This window comes from Dromiciops gliroides, chromosome 6, assembly GCF_019393635.1.
Source record: "Dromiciops gliroides isolate mDroGli1 chromosome 6, mDroGli1.pri, whole genome shotgun sequence".
Taxonomy (NCBI): domain Eukaryota; kingdom Metazoa; phylum Chordata; class Mammalia; order Microbiotheria; family Microbiotheriidae; genus Dromiciops; species Dromiciops gliroides.
Window position 1 is genome coordinate 5,070,089 of NC_057866.1, and position 20,076 is coordinate 5,090,164.

General features: G+C 46.1%; 1 protein-coding gene across 8 annotated transcripts in view; it reads right to left on the minus strand.

The window, feature by feature from the left end:
* Positions 1-469: 469 nt before the first annotated feature.
* CTTN (cortactin) overlaps positions 470-20,076 on the minus strand; it is a 49,071-nt gene continuing 29,464 nt past the window's right edge. For 4 of the 8 annotated variants that reach the window (XM_043970542.1, XM_043970540.1, XM_043970539.1 and 1 more), the window contains 12 exons: positions 16,395-16,449; positions 15,050-15,160; positions 13,907-14,017; positions 13,251-13,361; positions 12,227-12,337; positions 10,291-10,346; positions 8,324-8,393; positions 7,747-7,895; positions 6,760-6,852; positions 5,790-5,958; positions 4,901-4,972; positions 470-917 (listed from right to left, as the gene is read on the minus strand). In XM_043970542.1, the coding sequence (XP_043826477.1) occupies positions 781-917; positions 4,901-4,972; positions 5,790-5,958; positions 6,760-6,852; positions 7,747-7,895; positions 8,324-8,393; positions 10,291-10,346; positions 12,227-12,337; positions 13,251-13,361; positions 13,907-14,017; positions 15,050-15,160; positions 16,395-16,449 (1,245 nt within the window). In that variant the 3' untranslated portion in view covers positions 470-780. The remainder of the gene's footprint in view (positions 918-4,900; positions 4,973-5,789; positions 5,959-6,759; positions 6,853-7,746; positions 7,896-8,323; positions 8,394-10,290; positions 10,347-12,226; positions 12,338-13,250; positions 13,362-13,906; positions 14,018-15,049; positions 15,161-16,394; positions 16,450-20,076) is intronic. The other 4 variants (XM_043970544.1, XM_043970543.1, XM_043970545.1 and 1 more) reach the window with 4 other exon arrangements.

A 20,076-nucleotide genomic window follows, 5' to 3' on the forward strand; every position in this document is an offset into this window, starting at 1 on the left:
TCATTCAGTGATATCTCAACAGCCATGAAGAAGAGGACTCAGCAAGCTCTGGAGGCAGATGAGCAGCTGCAGGGTGAGGAGAGGGTCACCTAGAGGAACCACCTGATGCTAAAGGAACCAAGAAGAGCTTGTCAGGTTCCTGGATCTGGGATTTCTGGGAAGAGGGTGAGAATGAAAAGCCGAAATGAACCCCAACCCCAACTGCAGTCTCTGTACTTGGATGCCTGCAGGCTTCCTCCGCAGGGAGGAGGAGACACTCTGAAAAGAAGTCCCTAGAAGTAGGTAAGGAATCTCACTGGTGACAAGGAGCTTGAAGAACTGTTCCACAAATCCCTCTTCTTTCCTCTTCCCCCTCCCCCCAGAGGCCTGTAGAGTCATCCCGGGCACCACCAACATGCAGATAAAGGATTCCCTCAGCACCTCTGGCACGCCCAGGGTAGGGCATCCTGCCTGCTCCCAGATACAAAGGCCTCATGCCCAGTCGGCTGCATGAGGACAAAAGATCCTTGGCATGGCTTCTTGTAACAACCATTTGATTTGGCAAAAAAAAGAAAAGGCCTTAAATGCTTCAACACCATGACCCAAGTCCTCCAAGGAAACATGATTACAATATATTAGCAGATTCTGAGGATTAAACATTCTTAAGAGCATCAGCGAAAGTGTTAAATAGAAAAGCAATATGTGTCTTCCCCTTTCCGTCCTCCCCGAAGCATGACTCTGTAGTGTAGAAATCAGGTTTGCAGACTACGGCATTAAGGCATCAATGAGAAACCATCTTCGCTACTGTCTCAGCTCCACATAGTTGGCGGGGAAGAGCCCGTATCGGCCTTTACACACGCCTCTCCACCAGCCATCATCAATCATTTCAATGTTGGTGATGATGTCATCCGGGTCAAAGGAAATTTCATCATCACCAGCTAAAAAGGAGAAATTAGCAAAGAGAAGAAAATGAAAGGCACGTACCTCTCCTTCCCAACAAGGCCACCATTGGGAACTGAATTTAATCTCCTCAAACCCAGGGACCACTTTAATCCAGTCTTTAGATCACCAGTGCTTAACACGGGTGCCTGACACACAGTAGGTGCTTTAAGAACTCTTGTTGACTGATGAGAGGATGAAAAGTTTAGTCAGAAACCACTGGCCTAACCAAGTACTGTCAATCCTGCCCTGGTGCCAGCATGGCAATAGCCCAAGAATTTATAATTCCATTAGAATAGGGATCCACCAAGGCTCAGAAATGTATCAACTGGTATCCTTGGATAAAGTAGTTGGTGTTTCGAAGCCTCAGTTTTGTCAGTCTTTGAAATGAGTATAATAATACTTCCAACATTGACTTCACAGGGCTGATGTTAAGAAAGGGCTTTGAAAGCTTCAGCACGCTCCAGAAATGGGAGTCATTATTACTATTCTCAGCTAGTCATTTGACAATAAACATTCAGGCAGTCCATCTCTGGGCCCAGGCTGCTGGCAGGGAGTACAACATCAGGGAACTTCTACCATGAGCAGGGCTTCAAGGCAGGGCTAAGCTAAAGAATTGTACTCCTCATTCAACCACTCAACCAGACCAGTGAAGGCAGCTATCAGAAAGCCTGATCCCCGATGCCCCAAAATCAAATTCTTGTCTCTGTTGAGAAGTGACCCAAATGGCCAGGATCAGCATCTTAAGATTGCCTAGACATGAGAGCAAAGCCAAGATGGCAGTGTAGCAGAAGTACATCAAGGTTCCCCCCAAAACTCCTCCAAACAGATCAAATCCCAAACATGTAATCCAAGAGCAAAAAAATCACAGTGAGGGGCAGCTAGGTGGCACAGTAGATGGAGTACCAGCCCTGGAGTCAGAAGGACCTGAGTTCAAATCCGGCCTCAGACACTTGACACTTTCTGGCTGTGTGACCCTGGGCAAGTCACTTGACCCTAATTGCCTCACCCCCCCCCAAAAAAAAACCCCAAAACAAAAAACAAGACAAAAAAAAAATCACCATGAGTCACTTTTCTAGCTCTGATCAGCATTGGGAAACAGAGAGGCTTGTGGACACTGGAGATGGCGTGTGACCAGGAATACACCAAGAGAAGCATTCAAGTGTCCAGTGACTGAAAGAAGAAGCACTGGGGCAAGATGAGGTCACAGACCCATACCAAGACATGAGGACCTCATAAGAGTGCAGGAATTGGTGCCAAAGGATAGCTTTGTCACCCTCTGTCCAGTTCCAGGTGGCTCAGACCCCCAGGAGCAGAGTAGGGGCTCCGTTCTAGCTTTTACCCCATTCTGAAGGCTGCAGAGGAATGATGAGGCCAGGAATCCCAGACCAAAGAGAAGCCTCTAGTTCTGTCACTCTGAACCAGCTGAATTTCCCTGCGGAACTACAGTGACCAAGCCTAGCAATATCTACTTTAGCTCAGACCTAAACCCAGGTCAGAAACTTGCAGACCTCAGACCAAGGGGGAAGTGATCACACTTTGCCCTACATCAAGCCCCTTTGGGAGCACTGAAAGCTCACAGGTCCCCAGCCTGAGCTGTCACTGAGATCCTAGAATAACACAATATTCAATATCCCAAGAAAGCAGCAACAGGACCAGCCCAGACCTTCCCTTCAGAAGTGCATAGAGCTTGGTTGGTTCTGGCATAATCAGAAAGCAGACTAAAAGAAGGAGCAAACACTAAAAGGATCCCACCACAAAAAGCTCTTATGGTGACAAGGAAGTTCAAGACAATCCCAAAAGAAGAGGATGGCTTCAAATTATCTACAAGCAAAGCCTCAAAGAAAAGCACAGTTTGAGCACAAATTCAAACAGAATTTCTAGAAGAGATAAAAAGGAGAACTATTTTTAAAAGAGCTAAGATTTTTTTAAATAAATCAAATGAAAGAATACTAGAAGAAAAAACTGGAAAAGAAATGAGAGGTATGAAAGAAAAGATAGAAAGGAAGTTAACAGCTAGGCACAAGAGGTATCAAATCTTGCTCAAGCAATAAACAGTGAAAATTAGAATGGACAAAATAAAAACTAATGACTCCATGTAACAACAAAAAATATTAAATAGAGTCAAAAATGAAAAAAATGGAAGAAAACATAAGGTGTTTCATAGCAAAAACAACTCACCTGGAAAACAGATCAAGGAGAAAAATTTTAACAATCATTCATTGGACCACCTGAAAGCCATGACCCAAAAAGGGGCCTAGACATCAAGAAATCTTAAAAGAAAACTGCCTCTTAGAACCAAAGGGCAAGTAGAAATTTTTGTAGTTCAGTTGTTCAGTCATGTCTAACTCTTCGTGACCCTGTAGACCATGGGGTTTTCTTGACAAAGATACTACAGTGATTTGCCATTTCCTTCTTCAGTGGATTAAGGCAAACAGAGTGAAGTGACTTGCCCAAAGCCACGAAGGTAGTAAATGTCTGAGGTTGGATTTGAACTCAGATCTTCCAGACTCCAGAACTAGTGATTTAAAAGTGGGAATGGAAAGAATCTATTGATCATTTCCTTAAAAAAACCCTAAAATGAAAACTCCCAGGATTTTCATAGCCAAAATCCAGAGCTTTCAAGGTCAAAGAAAAACTAGTGAAGCACTAGAAAGAAAACTCAAGTACTAAGGAGCCACAGATGGGATCACACACAATTTAGCAGCCACCACATTAAAGGAGCATGATATGGAATATGATATCCTGGAAGCAATGGCTGTAGGCTTACAGTTCAGAATAACATACTCAGCAAAACTGAGTATAATCCTACAACACAACCCCCCCCCCCAAAAAAATGAATCTCTGATGAAACATAGGATTTCCCAGCATTCCTGATGAAAAGAACAGAGCTGCTTGGAAACTTAGAAATGCAAACATTTCATTTTTGTAGAAATATTAAAAAGTAAACATGCACAAAAACAATTATAAGGGACTAAAACTAGGATAAACGGCTTACATTCTAATGAGGAGGTGATGTATGTGTCACCTCTGAATGCTATCATCATGAAGGGTCACAGAAGGAGTCCAAATAGACAGAGGACCTAAGAGTAGTTGTTATGTCTGGGTGATTTAAAAAAAAAATGGAAAGAAAGGGGAAGGAGAATACATTGGGGAAGGTGAGGGAAGGTTAGGTGTAGCAGTAGACATCTATATAAACAAAAAGGGGGGAGGGGGAGCAGCTGACACTTGAACTCTGTTCTCATCTGATTTAGTCCAAGGACCACAAAGATGAGTACAGAAACACATTTTTCTCAACATAGACATAAAAGGGGGCGGGGGGGGGGGGGGGGAGAGACAGTTAAGTGGCACAGTGGATAAAGCACCGGCCCTGGATTCAGGAGGACCTGAGTTCAAATCCAGCCTCAGACACTTGACACTTACTAGCTGTGTGACCCTGGGCAAGTCACTTAACCCTCATTGCCTGCCCCCCACCAAAAGAAATAAAAGGAAAAGGGAGGAATTACTACAAGGGGGAGGGTAGGTTGAAAAACTTGGGAACTCTGATCGACAGTGATCAACTATGATTCTAAAGGACTAAATAAAGCTGCTTATCTCCTGACAGGAAAGTGAAGGGCTCAGAGGTACAATGAGTTATGTGTGCATATGTATAATGTGTGTATATATACATAGATACACACACATATATTTATATACGTGTTGTGCTATTTATTTTTCTCTTAGATGTGGCCAATGGAGAAATGAGGGTTTGCTTGATGATACATGTTTGTAATAGAGATTTTGTTTTTCTTTCATTTTCAATTGGGGAATTAGAGAAGGAGGGAGAAAGGGTAGATTTTTCCTGACTGGAAATAGTAAAATTTAATTTAAAAAATAAAAAACCACAAAGGTAATGAAGAAGCACCAAGGAAACCATGAATGCAACCAAACCCAAGCCTACATAACCCCCAACCCCAGCCCAAACACTGGGAGGTTTGCTTACCAGCCTGATAATCATAGAGGGCTGTGGCTGTGATCCCAAGGTCATTTTCATATTCATCATAGGTATTTTCCTCTAAAAGTCAACAAAGAATTTGAATATTAACAGGAAAAAAGGGTCATTTAAATTCAGTTTAATTTTTAGCCTCAACTTGCCATTCAAACCTTCTATTTGGCTACCATTCCTTCACTCTATGGTCCAGCCCAATTGGCCTTCTTCCTGTTCTGATCTCCCCCGCCAGGCCCTTCCACTAACTGGTCCACCTGGAATGCTGTCTCTCCTCACTGCCTATCTTGGAATCCCTGACTTCCTTCTGAGTCAGCTCAAGTACCATCATCCACATGATTCCATTCCTGGTCCCTCAGAGGGGTGTGGAACGCTTTCTTATCTTCATTTTTTCCCTTCTCTCCACATAGATCATAATGCCACCGATGCATCAGCAAAACCTTTCCCATGTCTAGATCTGCTTTTCCACCTCCCTTTTCAGCAATCCAACAAGAGACACCAGTCTCTGGCCCCCACCCCCCTAGTCCCGTAATGCACCCCTGGCACACTGGGACAGTGGCTCTATCCACAGGAGCTTCAACAAGGAGCCACGCTCCAGCCTGGGCCAGGATGGGCCTTCAAGAGAGCCCACAGCCAGCACTGCCCTCAAACTGAAGTCTGAGAGCAGGAAAGCTCTACCCAGGCCCCTAGTACCCTCAGAAGGGAGCAACCAGAAGCAATCAATGGCTTGTGATGGATTCAGGCAATCAACAGTATCCCAAGGTCACTGGATGACCCCCACAAAGGCAATGTGAGAGTGTGCAAAGGGGGCCCAGCAGAGCCTCCACTGTGATCTTGGGACAGCTGGGTGGGGACAGGGCAGGGCCAGAACCTCCCCTTTCAGCACCTTCTTGATTAGGAGCCATGGACTCTGCAGTCTCATAGACAGCTTCGGGCTCCTGCTGTCTCACAGTCTCCTGATAGTCGGAATGCACGGCTGTGTACTCGGACTCTTGCTCCAGCCCAGAATACATTGTGCCACGGCCCCTATGCTCAGCCTCATAAGATGCAGCATCCTGGGGAAAGTCAGAGGAAAGCTCGTTTGGAATCATTCTCATTATTATCAGTGATAGCATTGGCTATTTTCTCCTCCTGACAATCTTGGTAGGTAAGAGCTATTATCATCTCCCAAATAAGGAAACTGAGGCAAACATGTTAAGTGACTTGGTCTGGGTCACACAGCTAAGGAAGGACAGGTCAGAAGTAGGATTTGAACTCAGGTCTTTCTAATTTGACCTGGTTGGACTTTTTCAAAATAGGAAGCATGAAGCAACACCCCAATACCCAGGCCTGGGGAGAAGGGAGAAAGGACCTTGGGGGCACGAAGAGCCCCACCACCCCAGGCCCTGTGGAGAATGCTGGGATCTTCCCTGGGCTGAAAGGCAGAGCAGACACTGCCATGTTTTTGTTAATGTCCAATAAAGTAAGGCAATGTCCTCTGGCACACAGAGAGCGCCTCAGGGAATGGCCACCCCGCCTCCCTATGGGGCACTAACCCTGGAGCTTCCCGGCCTTCCATGGGGAGAGTGGCTGAAGCCACAGACACATCATCCTGTTGTTTGTCTCTACCCCCAACTAATGCTTGATGTGACATGGGGGAAAACAAGCAGAGAAAATGGAGGCAGCAGCAAATGTTCAAGCTAATGGTCTTGCTCATGTGGGGTGAGACTGGGGGGTAAGGAGTGGGTGAGAAGGGTTTACAGTCCATCCCATCCAGCCCCAGGCAAGCAACTGATCACAGAAGAGCTGGTGATCACAGGGAGGCCAATGATTGATCACAGAGGGCTCGGCTCTCCAGCGCAGAGCTGGGCACTGACCTCATAGACAGGGCTGGTGGGTGGCCGCTCCTCGACCGGCTGCTGTGGACTGGGAGGAGGAGATGGAGTTTGCTTCTTGGTTCTGGCTTGTTCCTGCAATTCACAAACAAGGTTTGTCAGAATGCGCCCCCCCCATCTCTCCAAAGGCCAGGCTCACAATCCCAAACTTTAAGGCAGATCCTTCCAGTGCAGCAAGTTGAGGATGGCCCCAAATAAGGACCAAAAACACCATGACAGGGCTGAAGCTCAGGGGAAAGAGCAGATGTGTAAGTATCTGAAAAACTGATGTGGATTCCCCCCAGGCTAGTCTTAACCTTCTCCCCCCCCCACCCCCCAAGCATGTGAACTGTGTCAAGGGGTGGCAACCAGGGAAAGGGGAAGCAGCCCTCACTGGGACTTAAAGGAGCTTCACAGGACAGGATCAACCATTCAGGGCTGACAGCTGCAGGCCACAGGCCTGTGTGTTTATGAGAAGGATGGTCACCCTGCTCAGCTGGGGATGCTGAGACTAGGCACAGGCAGGGAGACCCTTGGGAGAAAGGGGAGGGCATGGAAGGGTGGCCAGGGATGTTCGAGGCAGCAGGCCTACTCTTCTTTCCACCTGGAGAAGGAGGTCACCTTGTCCCTATGAGGCACAGGGCATGTCACCCAAAGTGCCCTCTGCCATAAGCACTCAGTGCTGCAGGGGGTCTGCAGAGAGGGGCAGGGGATCTCCAGGAGGGCCTGCCTGGTTTCCTTCCTCTGGCATCACCACCTGGAAGGGGGCAGGGGGGGGGGGCGCGGGGAGAGATTGGAAAATTCAGAAAAGGAAACATGCCCCAGCTAGGAGGAAGAGTCAGGTCTGTGGCCTGGAGAAGCAGCTCTGTCCAGCCCACAACACGAGGGGAACAGGAAAAGCAAAATGCCCAGCCTGAAGCTGCCAGCCAGGTCAGCCCTGCTCCTCCCCCTGGACCAATGAGGGACCCCTTCAAGGGGATCACCACTGACCTCCAGCTTCCTGCGGGCCTCCTCCTGCTCCTGCTTCTCCTGGGCCATTCTCTGGGCCCTCTCCACCTCTGCCTTCCTCCGATCTTCTTGTTCCCTCTCTTTGGCCAGATTCTCAAAGTTAGCTCGGATGTTGCTCGTTTTGCTGTTTACTAGAGAGGAAAACAAAGTCTATTTTTATTGTGTCCAGAGAAAAGGACACACACACACACACACTCACTGTCTGCCTCATAAGACTGTGACCCCTTTGAGGGATCTTTTTTTTGCCCTTTTTTGGGTCCCTAAGTGTAACTTAGTCCAGCGCCTGGCACATAGTAGGTACTAAATAAATGCTTGTTGACTGACTGACTGACTGACCAGGAATTGGCAGCCTCATGGGACACATCAATAAGAAAGTCTGGGCGAGAGAGAATTTGAAATTCTTGCCAGAAAAAAACCAAAAAGATTCTGGAGCTTCTTCAGTCTCCAGGAAAGAGTCTTTCCCGCTCCAAGCTCACACTTTTGGAAACCATGGGGCGCCACTGGCTATTTTTTAGGGGAAACCACCGAACAAGGGCCCGGCACCAGGGGAGGGGCCCACCAGCTTCAACCGGCAGCGTCTTCTGGTAAGTCGATGAAACCTTGGAAACTTCTTCGAAGGTTGAGGCATTCTACCCAAAACAAAACAAAAAAACAAAAGGAAAGAAAGAAAAAGAAGCTTCAGGTGACACCGCCCATAAACAGCCACTCATGTTCCCCTGGAAAAAGCAACATTCAAGGAGCACCTCCTGCTACAGTGTATCAAGTACTGGTGACGCAGGAGGCAAGAGGTAACTGATGGAAAGAAGTTCATGTATCTCTGCCTGGATTGCTCTTCCTCCTCCCCTCCCCTCCCTCAAGTATCACCTCCTAGGTGAGCCTTCCTTGGACCCCACCCAAGAGCTAGATCCGTACCTCAGCCTCTGCCCCCACCCTCCAATCCTAGGCAGTCTCCCGGTATTTAAACAAGGAGATTATAAACTCCCAGAGGGCAGGGAATGTTGATCCAGCCCTTTGCCTCAGGGTCTAGCACTAAGTAATCACAGAATAAATGTTTGCTAATGGATAGATGATCACAATCTTAGCAATTAATTCATTCCCGGTGGCACAGATAGATGAAAGATACAGTTTGTTCTACTTTAACACTTGTTTTGAAAATGTAAATTTGTTCCAACAAATTGATATGCTAGGGAACAATCTGACCATAATGCAAATTGTGAATTTGCTTATGCACAATTGCATCCTGAGAATGCAGTGAGAATGCAGAAAACTGCCCCACTTAACAATAATGAACTTCAAGCATCTGGTACCCACTTCCATAAACTAACTTCAAGTTTGTGGGTTTGTGGGTTTTTTTGTTTGTTTTTGTGGGGCAATGGGGGTTAAGTGACTCGCCCAGGGTCACACAGCTAGTAAGTGTCAAGTGTCTGAGGCCAAACTTGAACTCAGGTCCTCCTGAATCCAGGGCCAGTGCTTTATCCACTGAGCCACCTCGCTACCCCCACTTCAAGTCTTTTTCAAGGTATAGGACCACATTTATTATCTTCTGGTCCAGTGGGAACTGTGATTGAAGGAGGGCTAGTCTGAACCACACACCTCCACCTCACCTTCTGCTGTGGTCCTGAAGTTAAGTGCTAGAGAGGACTCTGCCAGCCTGGGCCAGCCTCATGGGAACCAGGGTATAGGAAAAGCCGCAGCTTGAGGCTTGGGACACCACTATTTATTGTAGTATTTCTGTATCTCAACCATTTAACATGTATAAATCTATGCTAGCATTTTTTATTAGGTTCCTATCTTTTTTTTAGCTGATGAAATTTAAGTGTGTTGCCACAACCCCCTTTTCCCATAAGTTCTGTGGTATTTGTGGCATAATTTTGCCTAGTGAAGCACTTTTAGGAAATGCATTATCTCATTATAGCAAAACTGACTGTATCCCATCATCTAATTAAAGTGATAGTAACAGCATCGATATAGCACTTTGTGGCTTGTAAAGCACTTAACAAATATCTCATTTGATCCGCACGATAGCCCTAAGAAGAAGAGGCTATTATTATCCTCATTTTACAGATGAGGAAACTAAAGGGAAACTGAGGTTCAGTGATTTGCCCAGAGTTACCCAACTAGGGACTTTTGCAGGAATTGGTCTGAGGTCTTCCTGACTCTATGTGCCATGCTATGAGCACTCTGGCGCCCCCTTGCGGCCACAGTACCTTCTAAAAATGTGCCCAGGCAAGGTACAATCTGAGAAAAACCACGGGTGAAAAGCTAAAATACTTTACATCCGGGTTATAAACTTGGGATCCATGGACTCGTTTTTTTGAAATGTTCTGATCACTGCATTTCAACATACTTAGTCTCCTTTGTCATTTACAAGTGTCATTCAGGAGGGGTCCCCAGGCCTCCCTAGGCATTTCCAGGCGACCGGAGGGGACAGAACAGAAAAACTGAAACAGCCTTGGGCCAGACCATGAGGCCACAAAGCCCAGGGACAAATTCGGCTTATTCCAGGGGGCACAAGGTGATACTTACTTTGTCCATCCTATCCTTCTGAACCCCATATTTTCCACCAAATCCTTTGGAATAATCTGAAACAGGGAAGAACAGCAGGTTGGTGTCAGTTTGAAGGAGGGAGCTTCAGAGCAGGCGCATGCACAGAGATGGATAAAATGGCCAAAGGAAGATGCAGGGGGTCACAAAGAAAAGCAAAAAGAGCAGTGCCGCAGATGGATGAAGTCGTTCGATGAAGACAGGCTCCATCCCTCTTCCAAACATTCGATCTGCAGGCAGGTAAGAAACAGAAAGGAGTGTGTGCATGCTGTCCACGTGCGAGGGGCAGGGGAGGAGGGAAAGGGGGAGGGTGGCCAGGGCCTGGCAGGATGCTGGCGGAGCCGAAGCAGAGGACAGGATTGACGGAAGGACGTCCTTCACCCGGCACCACTTCGTAGCACAGCTTCACTTCACAGCCCTCACAGGTCAAGGGGGGTTTCTTGTGTGTGTGCTCTGGTACTTGATGAGCATAAAAAGCCAAGCTTAATGGCATTGTTCTTGATTATTTTTAAGGAAGAAAAAGACCACGTGGGAATGCCGCCCACAAAATCACTATGTGGCAGGAGCACGTCTGCTTTGCAATCAAACGTCCATGCAGAATTATTCACCACATAGATCCAAGGGTTGAAATCATGCACTCTGTGAGACGGACACAAAGCCCCTTACCTCCCCTGGCCAGGCTGCAGGATTTCTACTAACAGCTATGTGATAATGAGAGCCTAATATCTGTCCTGCAAAGTTAGGAAGTTACTATTTTCTAGCCAACTGTTCAGGTCCTAAAAACTAAGCATGAATTCCTAATGAACAGGAAAGACATCTCTCTAGATCGTAGCGAACACTGTGCTCCTTGTTACTTGCTCAAACACCCACCACCAATAATACTTTGAGCTGGGAACAGGTTTTTGTTTTTGTTTTTGTTTTCATTTTTGAGTTCTGCATATAGTTTCTTGAAGGGCAGCTAAGTAGACTGTGCCCTGAATGGAGTTTTCCAAAAGTAACACATTTCTCTTCTTGTTCCTCCACAAACAACACAAACGGAACAAAAAGACACCACACTGAACACAGATGGCTTGCTTCCCTTCCTATAGTCTAAGTGTTGGGTTCTCTTCTGAGTTATTTGTTTGGGGCTTAATCAGAGGCCACCACATAACCATCCTCAGTGATTGCCTCAGCTCTCATGAAATGATTGCCAAGCTGTTGCAACACGACCCTAACTCAGAGGGGCTAACTTTTATTTCCTAGGGGTTGTTGTTTAGTCATTTTTAAGTCATGCCTGACTCTTCGTGACCCCATTTGGGGTTTTCTTAGCGAAGATCCTGGAGTGATTTGCCATTTCCTTCTCCAGCTCATTTTACAGAAGAGGAAACTGAGGCAAACAGGGTCTCACACACACTGCTAGGAAGTATCTGAGGCTAGATTTAAACTCAGGAAGATGCACCTTCCTCACTCCAGGCCTCTATCCACTACACCAACTAGTTGCCCATCTCCTCGGGGTACAGGATGCTTTCACAGATAGATGCTTGACCCGCCAAGGACCTTGTCTAACCACAATTTCCTCAAGAGTGGCAGTAGCAGCTATGTGAATCAACTGTAGGAGCATCTTCTCTGCTCTTTGGCCATGACAAAAGTTATGGGGAGCACTGGCCCACTCTAGGGTTCACGATGGCAATGGGAGCATCAGCTCTGGGTGAGCCAAGACAGGTTATCCCTTCCTTTGGGTATGAAAGCGAGCCCCAACACGATAGGTGTCCATGAGGCTCCCAGATGGCCCTTCTCCAAGGCAGATCTGCTCTAATGAGCCCAAGGCTCCCCATGCTAGCAAAGGGCACCCTCTTCCTCTGGGCGCTGTCTGTGCAAGGCTGTGCTACAAGTGGCTGCCTGGGAAGGCGAGGAGCCCGAGGCCGCGCAGCGACTGTGCCTTGCTGAGATTCATGCTGTGCCAGGTTCTCCTTGTACTCAAACCCCACAGCAGACGGGTCCTGCCTCTCGGTCTGGACCCCGAATTTGCCTCCGAAACCACTCTTATAATCTGAAAATCCACATATGACAGCGGAGAGAACAATCAAGAGAGGAAAACACACTTTTAGTTACAGAGACATGGACCGGTGACATTGCCAGAGACATTGCTCAGAGAAAGAGAGACCTTTTCTACAGTCTGTATCTTAAGGGGAAGGTAGAATGAAAGTAGGAAGGCCCATTCTCTGGAGACTCAGAACATGGTTGCCATGTATGGGGTCAACCTTAGAGGGGAAAAGGAAATAGTTCAAATTCTTATCTCATAGATGAGGAAACTGAGGCTGAGAAGTAATTTTACAAAGGTTTGCTTAAGCCTGCCTTCGAAGCTGCATTTCTAATGTTCCTCACCACTAATTACTTCTGTGTGTATGTGAAAGACATGTACACATCACTCACACACACACATATATTGTGACTCGTGTATACAGGGATAAAATCAAACATGTTAATGTTCAGTGAACATAGCTAAGATTTCTCTTTGGAAATTACAGGAGAGCCCAGGGGCTACTTCAAAGAAAAAGATTTTCCTTCCCCAAGTATCCTTGTTTTTCTGTTGTTTTCTTTAAAGGAAAATAAAAAGGGTCCTCTCCCTAACCCTTTAGCTTAAGAAACAGAAGGATTTCCTTCCCTAAATATTGGGGGGGAGGAGGGGGTTAGGGAGGGACAAAAAGCAGCCTTTTTCTTGGTAGATGCTAATCTCCGACTTGACTGAGCCCCTTTTCTATCTGTCAAAAATACCAAAATGAGAAGCTGAGCCCTGCACAAGCTGGTGAGTCCTGCGCAAGCCAAGTTTTCTTGGGACATCAGGAAGCAAAGGGCAGCTTCAAAAAAAGCAAAGACAAGCAGCCCCTGAAAATCCCAACCACAGCATGAGAAAGAACTTCATCTGGGCCCTGGGGAGAACAGGTGGAGGGAGATGGTTGTACCTTTTTGGGATTCGTGGAGTTGAACTTTCTCCTGGTGGTCCCAGCCCAAGGCACACTTGTCTTGTCTGTCTCTCTGCACACCAAACTTGCCTCCAAACCCTTTCACATAGTCTATGTACATAATAAAATGCCACAAGAGTCATAGAAGGAACTGGAGAATGGGCAAAAGACTGAGCCTGAGCCATGGGACATAAGGGGGCAGAGTGTGGGCATGTCCCCCCTTCCCCACCCAGCTGTCCTGGGAAAGGACATGTGTATTCTCTGGAGGGAAGGACTCGACTCCTCCCTTCCTGGGAGGCATCAAGGTAAAGCACCTCTGGCCTCCTGGCTAGGGGTGATGCTATTCAGAGGTCAGCCCAACACAGACAGGACCCTACAGAGAAGCTCCAATCCATGCGACTCCAAACACCCTTGGTAGGCCCAGGGTCTCACCACCAAAGGGCATACGCATGCTGCACACTCTCAAGACAAGGCTGGGGCAGAGGCTCCCAGGACACAATCAGAGCAGGGAAGGCAGGGGGAGCTGACTTTATACTCGAATCACATTTTGGGGTGTGAGGGTTTTTGTTTGTTTGTTTTGTCAAGCCCTCTACTGGCTCAAGGGCTCATCTTGCTAGGATCAAACAGTCAAGAATGTAAGAGAAAACTGGAGGAACCTTTCTGAGACTCATGCTTTTCCGTTTTGCCCTGGTATTCGAAGCCAACAGCGCTTTTGTCCACATTGTCCTTATCGACACCATATTTACCACCAAAACCTCGGGAATAATCTAGAAAAAAAAGGAGAAAAAAGTAGGTCACTCATCCCATTAAATCCAGTCATTCAAATGTTCTGGATCAGAGCATGAGGTATCTCTGGGGGCCAACAAAGCTGAAGGGCACAGGGTTGATGAAGGGAGCCTTGGACCCAACAGCACCAGCTGGTGTTAGGTGAGAAGGCCGTGGTCGTGGCCCACAACCCAACAAGAACAGGAAACAACATGGCGACTCAAAGACTGGAAATGATCCAGCTCCATTTTCTACCCTCAAGAGGTATTTTATCTTGTGAAATCACTTCCCTAGGAATCATTGTAAGTTAGAGTAGAAAAAGGGAAAAGGACTAATACTGTCCTGATACCCTAAATGCTTGTGCCCGCCCCACAACACCTTGTGTTTAATCACTTTATATGTGTTTAATAATGTGGGTTTGTATGTCCATTAGCATGTATGTATGTAGATAGGTATGTGTCTATGTACATATATGTACATGCATACATAGACATACACACTGTATGTAACATGCAGTCGATTTCTGCTTGTGCCACATGTATTTTAACACGTCCTTGTTGTCTGCCTCATTAAAATGTCAGCTTCTTGTGAATAGGGATTCTTGTGTCCCCAGAATCTAGAACAGCACCTGGTAAATAGATGCTCAGTCAAAATGCTTGTTGACTGATTGGAAATGCCTAACGTTCTAGGCTTGGAGGGCTGCCTAGAGCAGCCAGTGACTTGCCCAAGGTCACACAGTCACTATGGCTCAAAGGAAGGACTTGAACCCAGATCTTCTTGGCTCCAAAGCTGGTTCCCTCTCCACTGTTGAACACTCATGGTAGAAAGAGTAAAATGAGTTTATAGAGCTTAACATGATCATGGCACTTAAGAATAAATCCTTCCCCACGGCCTTCTTTGCAACGATCTAGAGAAAGTGAATGATTTTAAATGTCGTCCTTCTGCCAACCCTTAAGCAAAGAAAGGGCACTTCAACCCCTACTCCCCACTCCACCCCCATGCCCCGCCACCGAGGATCCCCCATGGATACAAACCTTTCTGGGACTCATGCTTCTCGGTTTTACCCTGGTAATCAAAGCCCACTGCGCTCTTGTCCACCCGGTCAGCCTGCACACCGTATTTACCACCGAAACCACTAGAATAATCTGAGCATGTGGAGACAGCAAGCATGACAGCAAGCAAAAGTGACAAGATAAGCAAAGTCGACGCAAGCCTGATGAAACAAGAGATTCTGATGACTAAGAAAATCTAAGATGCTGGGGGCTTGGCAGCATTTGGAGCCCGGCTGCAGGAAATGTGGGCTGGCCTCTAAAGTGCCAAGGCAGCAGGCAGCCAGCCCTTGATGCCCTGGAGGGAGGCACTGCATTTCTGGGGCCATGCTGGAGGTCAACCATGAGAGAGGGACATTCCGAATTCTCACATGCAGGTTACTTTCACCAACTGGGGAGAGCGCAGCTGCCTTCAGCATTGCACTGCAGTTCAGCCCTTTATAATGGTGCTGGTGCATAAGCCTGCATGCACAAATGGAATTTTCTTGCTACATGATGGGCACTTTTACAAAGAGAAGATGGCGTCTTTTCTCCTCGAGAGTATTTGAACATGGGCAGAGGATTTTTAAGTGGGCTTGGTGGCCCTCTAGTGGATGCCCCTGAAGAACTGATCACAGTACAGCAAGACCAAAGAGTATTAGTAGAATTTGTGGCTTTAGTGAAGCCTGGACAGCCAAGAGTCTTGTGGAACCCCAGACACCTCAGGAAAATGCCTCTTCTTTCACAATATGGCTGTTTCAGGGTGCCACAAACTTACAAAACGCTGGTTCTCAGAGTGACTAATGACGTCCACCAAACAAAAGGCTTCGAGGACCTCCAAGAATGAAGGAATTTCTTCTTTTTGGTGGGTGAGGTGGGGAGCAAGGTGGAAGGGAGGAGGCTCCCTTCCTAAAAACTATATCCTTACACCTACCACCTGCTGGTGGGCGAGACAGAACGACTCTAGACCGAGTCACATCACAAGAAGGCGAGTGAGGCATTCGGGTACTTACTTTTTGTCAGGGAAAGAAAATGAGTGTTTGTCTTGCAAGTTGCAAAGGCCAGTGCTTCATCAGTCCAACACTAAGTCAGTGGCGAGGGGTGATAACTACCCAACGGGGAAGGCTGGAAGTGTTGTCCAGGCTCCCGAGGACAGTGGGCTGCCCCGGGCCAGAAAGGCACATGTAACAAGTACCGCTGGGCTCTGCCTGACTCAGAAATCCCAGAAATGCGGAGAACAGTCCATTGCCCCAAGACTGAGGGACCCAAGTACTGTAGTATTGTTTTCCTTTCCCAGACTGATTGGGGGAGGTTCCCCCCTCCTTCCATGAGTACTTCCGCCCCATCTTACCTTTCTGTGAAGCGTGTTTCTCGGTTTTGCCTTGGTATTCGAAACCCACAGCCGACTATGAAAGACAAAAGAAGTCTATTCATCCTAAGACCCCAAACCATTCCCTAAGCTCAGAGTAATTAGGACTCAGTCAGCCCAGGGACCCTGGAAGATCTCCCAGCAAACTGAACCCACTGGAGCAAACCAATGAAGTCCATTCATCCCTCTGCCCTGTCTTTTCTTTTACCTTCAAGAAGGTCATTTTTCTCTAAAAGAGGCAGCTGATGGCAGAGCAAATAGAGTACTGGGCCTGAAGCTCAAATCCAGCCTCAGACACATCCTATCTGAGCAAATCACTCAACCTCTGTCTACCTTAGTTTACCCAATAGTAAAAGGGGATAAAGGCACCTGCTGTGCAGGTTGTGAGGAACAAATGGAATAACATTGCACAGTAGACACATAGTAGGTACCTTTTTCTCTCCATCCCCTTCTTCCACCTCCTAAACAATAGCAGCTGAGGAGAATTCCTTATGATGGTTATGTAAATTAGAGACTCAGGAGGCTGAGGTTCCAGGAAGTTGGATTTTATCATCTTTGTCAAAGGGGCACCTCTGTGGTCAGTTTGGGTTTTTTCATATAAATCAGAAAAAAAGCATAGAATTTGTAGCCCCTGACACCAGAGGCTCAAAGATCTGGAGCTGTAAGAGTTGCCTGAAGCCACCTAGACTCAATGTGTGGAGGAGAACAGTCCTGGGGCCTAGGAAAGTGACATGACCAAGGTCACACAGATAGGAAGCCTCTGAGACTGAGCTCATGAGGGCACCACTGTCCGTGAATACAGAGAGGTCTGCCAGTTAGGGACATTTTCCATTTATTCCGCAATTCCAAGTTCTCAGGTGTCTTTTTCAAGGTCATGGACCATTTTCATTTCCTCATACAACCCGCCAGAGACTGAGGAGTCCAAATGCAGAGCTTCTGATTTCACAAATGAGCAAAACAAGTCCTTCTGTTTTTCCATTCTATGTTGGCTCTTGTTTCATTAAGAAACTTTTATCCTGTGAGATTTTTTTTCTCATTTCCTATTTCTTTTTTACTGTTTTAGGAATTACAAACTGAATTTTATCAAAGACCAACTCCCAGGACCTTCCTTCTGCTGTTCCCTTTCACCTGCTCTGTCTCTAAGAAGCACTCACTGATTTGTCCCCTTGCTAGATGTCAGTTCCTTGTGGGCTGGGACAGTTTTGCTTCTCTCTATTCCCAGAATTTAGCACAGTTCAAGTGTTTAATAAATGCTGGTTTGGGGGCAGCTAGGTGGCACAGTGTATATAACACCAGCCTTGGATTCAGGAGGACCTGAGTTCAAATCCAGGCTCAGACACTTGACACTTACTAGCTGTGTGACCCTGGGCAAGTCACTTAACCTTCATTGCCCCACAAAACAAACAAACAAATAAATAAATGCTGGCTCACCAACTACTTCTATTGGTTTTGGTTTCTTTATTTTAAAAATGTGTGAGGAGGCAGCTAGGTGGGGCAGTGGATAGAGCACCAGCCCTGGAGTCAGGAGGACCTGAGTTCAAATCTGACTTCAGTACCACCTGACATTTATCAGATTTGCCAATATGACAAAAAAGGAAAATAATAAATGTTGAAGAAGCTGTGGAAAAATTGGAACACTAATGCATTGTTGGTGGAGCTGTGAACTGATCCAACCATTCTGGAGAGCAATTTGGAATTATGCCCAAAGGGTTATAAAGCTGTGCATATTCTTTGACCCAGCAATACTACTTTTGGGTCTTTTTCCCAAAGAGATCATAAGAAAAAGGAAAAGGACCCACAAGTACAAAAATATTTATAGCTGCTCTTTTTGTGGCGACAAGGAATTGGAAATTGAGGGGCTGCCCATCAATTAGGGAATGGCTGAAAAAGCTGTGGTATATGAATGTAATGGAATTCTATTGTCCTGTAAGAAATGATGAGCAGGAGGAGTTCAGAGAAACCCGGAAGGACTTGCACGGACTGATAATGAGTGAGATGAGCAGAACCAGAAGAACATTATACACAGTATCATCAACATTATGTGTCAATCAACTGTGATAGACTAGGTTCTTCTCACCAATCCAATGGTACAAGAAAGTTCCAAAGGACTCATGATGGAAAGGACTCTCCAAATCCAGAAAAAAAAAAAAAAGAACTGTGCAATATGGATGCTGATTGAACCATACTACTTCTTTTATTTTTGGTGCTGTTGCTTTTCTTTTTTGAGGTTTTTCCTTTTTGCTGATTCTTCTCTTATAACATGACTAATGCAGAATTAATGTTATTATACATATATAACCCACATCAGATTACCTGCTGTCTTGGGGAGGGGGAGGAAGGAGGGAGGGAGAAAAATTGGAAACTGGAAATCTTATAAAAACAAATGTTGAAAACTATCTCTACATGTAACTGGAAAATAATAAAATACTTTTATTAAAAAAAAATCTGGGGGCAGCTAGATGGCGCAGTAGATAGAGCACTGGCCCTGGAGTCAGGAGGTCCTGAGTTCAAATCTGGCCTTAGACACTTAATATTTACTAGCTGTGTGACCCTAGGCAAGTCACTTAACCTCAATTGCCTCACAAACCCCCCCCCCCAAAACAAAAACAAAACAAAATCTGTTGGGGTAGCTAGGTGGTGCAGTGGATAGAGCACCAGCCCTGGATTCAGGAGGACCTGAGTTCAAATCCGGCCTCAGACACTTTACACACTTTCTAGCTGTGTGACCCTGGGCAAGTCATTTAACCCCAATTGCCTCACCCCAAAACAAAACAAAACAAAAAAATCTGACCTCAGACACTTGACAATTACTAGCTGTGTGAGCCTGGGCAAGTCACTTAACCCCAACTGCCTCACCAAAAAAAAAAAAAAAAAAGTGTGTTGTGGGGGCAACTAGGTGGTGCAGTGGATAGAGTACTGGCCCTGAAGTTGGGAGGACCTGAGTTCAAATCTGACCTCAGACACTTACTAGCTATGTGACCCTGGCTAAGTCACTTAACCCCAATTTCCTCAGACATCCAGGGCCATCTCTAGTCATCCTGATGTCTATCTTGCCACTGGACCCAGATGGCTCTGGAGGTGACAGTGATGTTGGTGACCTTGCACAGCCCTCCCTCACTTAAATCCAATTCAGTGCAAGTCATGATATCAACCTGATGAAAGATAAACGACGACTATGTGTGTTGTATTATGCTGATAATTTTTCTGATATTATACCAGCCTGGGATAGTTGGGATAAACTACATTTTATTTTGACAAAGTATCTATTTGTTTATATTTTTATACATACACATACATAAAGCATCAAATACATATATATATATATACACACATATATGATATCAAATACACACATATGATGTATATGTATATGATATACACCTATATGTGTGTGTGTATCTCTTTAGTATTTTTGTATCTCTATTCATTTTTAAGTGGTTTATGATTTTCCTTTATAGGACTGTGTTTAGTGGGCCAGGTAAAAGGTATACAAGAGCGCCCATTTCCCCCTATATTCATGAATCATTTCCTCCACAAAAATCCTATCAAAATACGTCACCCTACATGGAGGTGACTCACGCTTCTCCAAGACTACGCCCATGAAGGGGCACTCGGGCAGGTTCTTCCTGAAAGGGCTCTGAGTGCGGCCCCAGTGACTGACAGG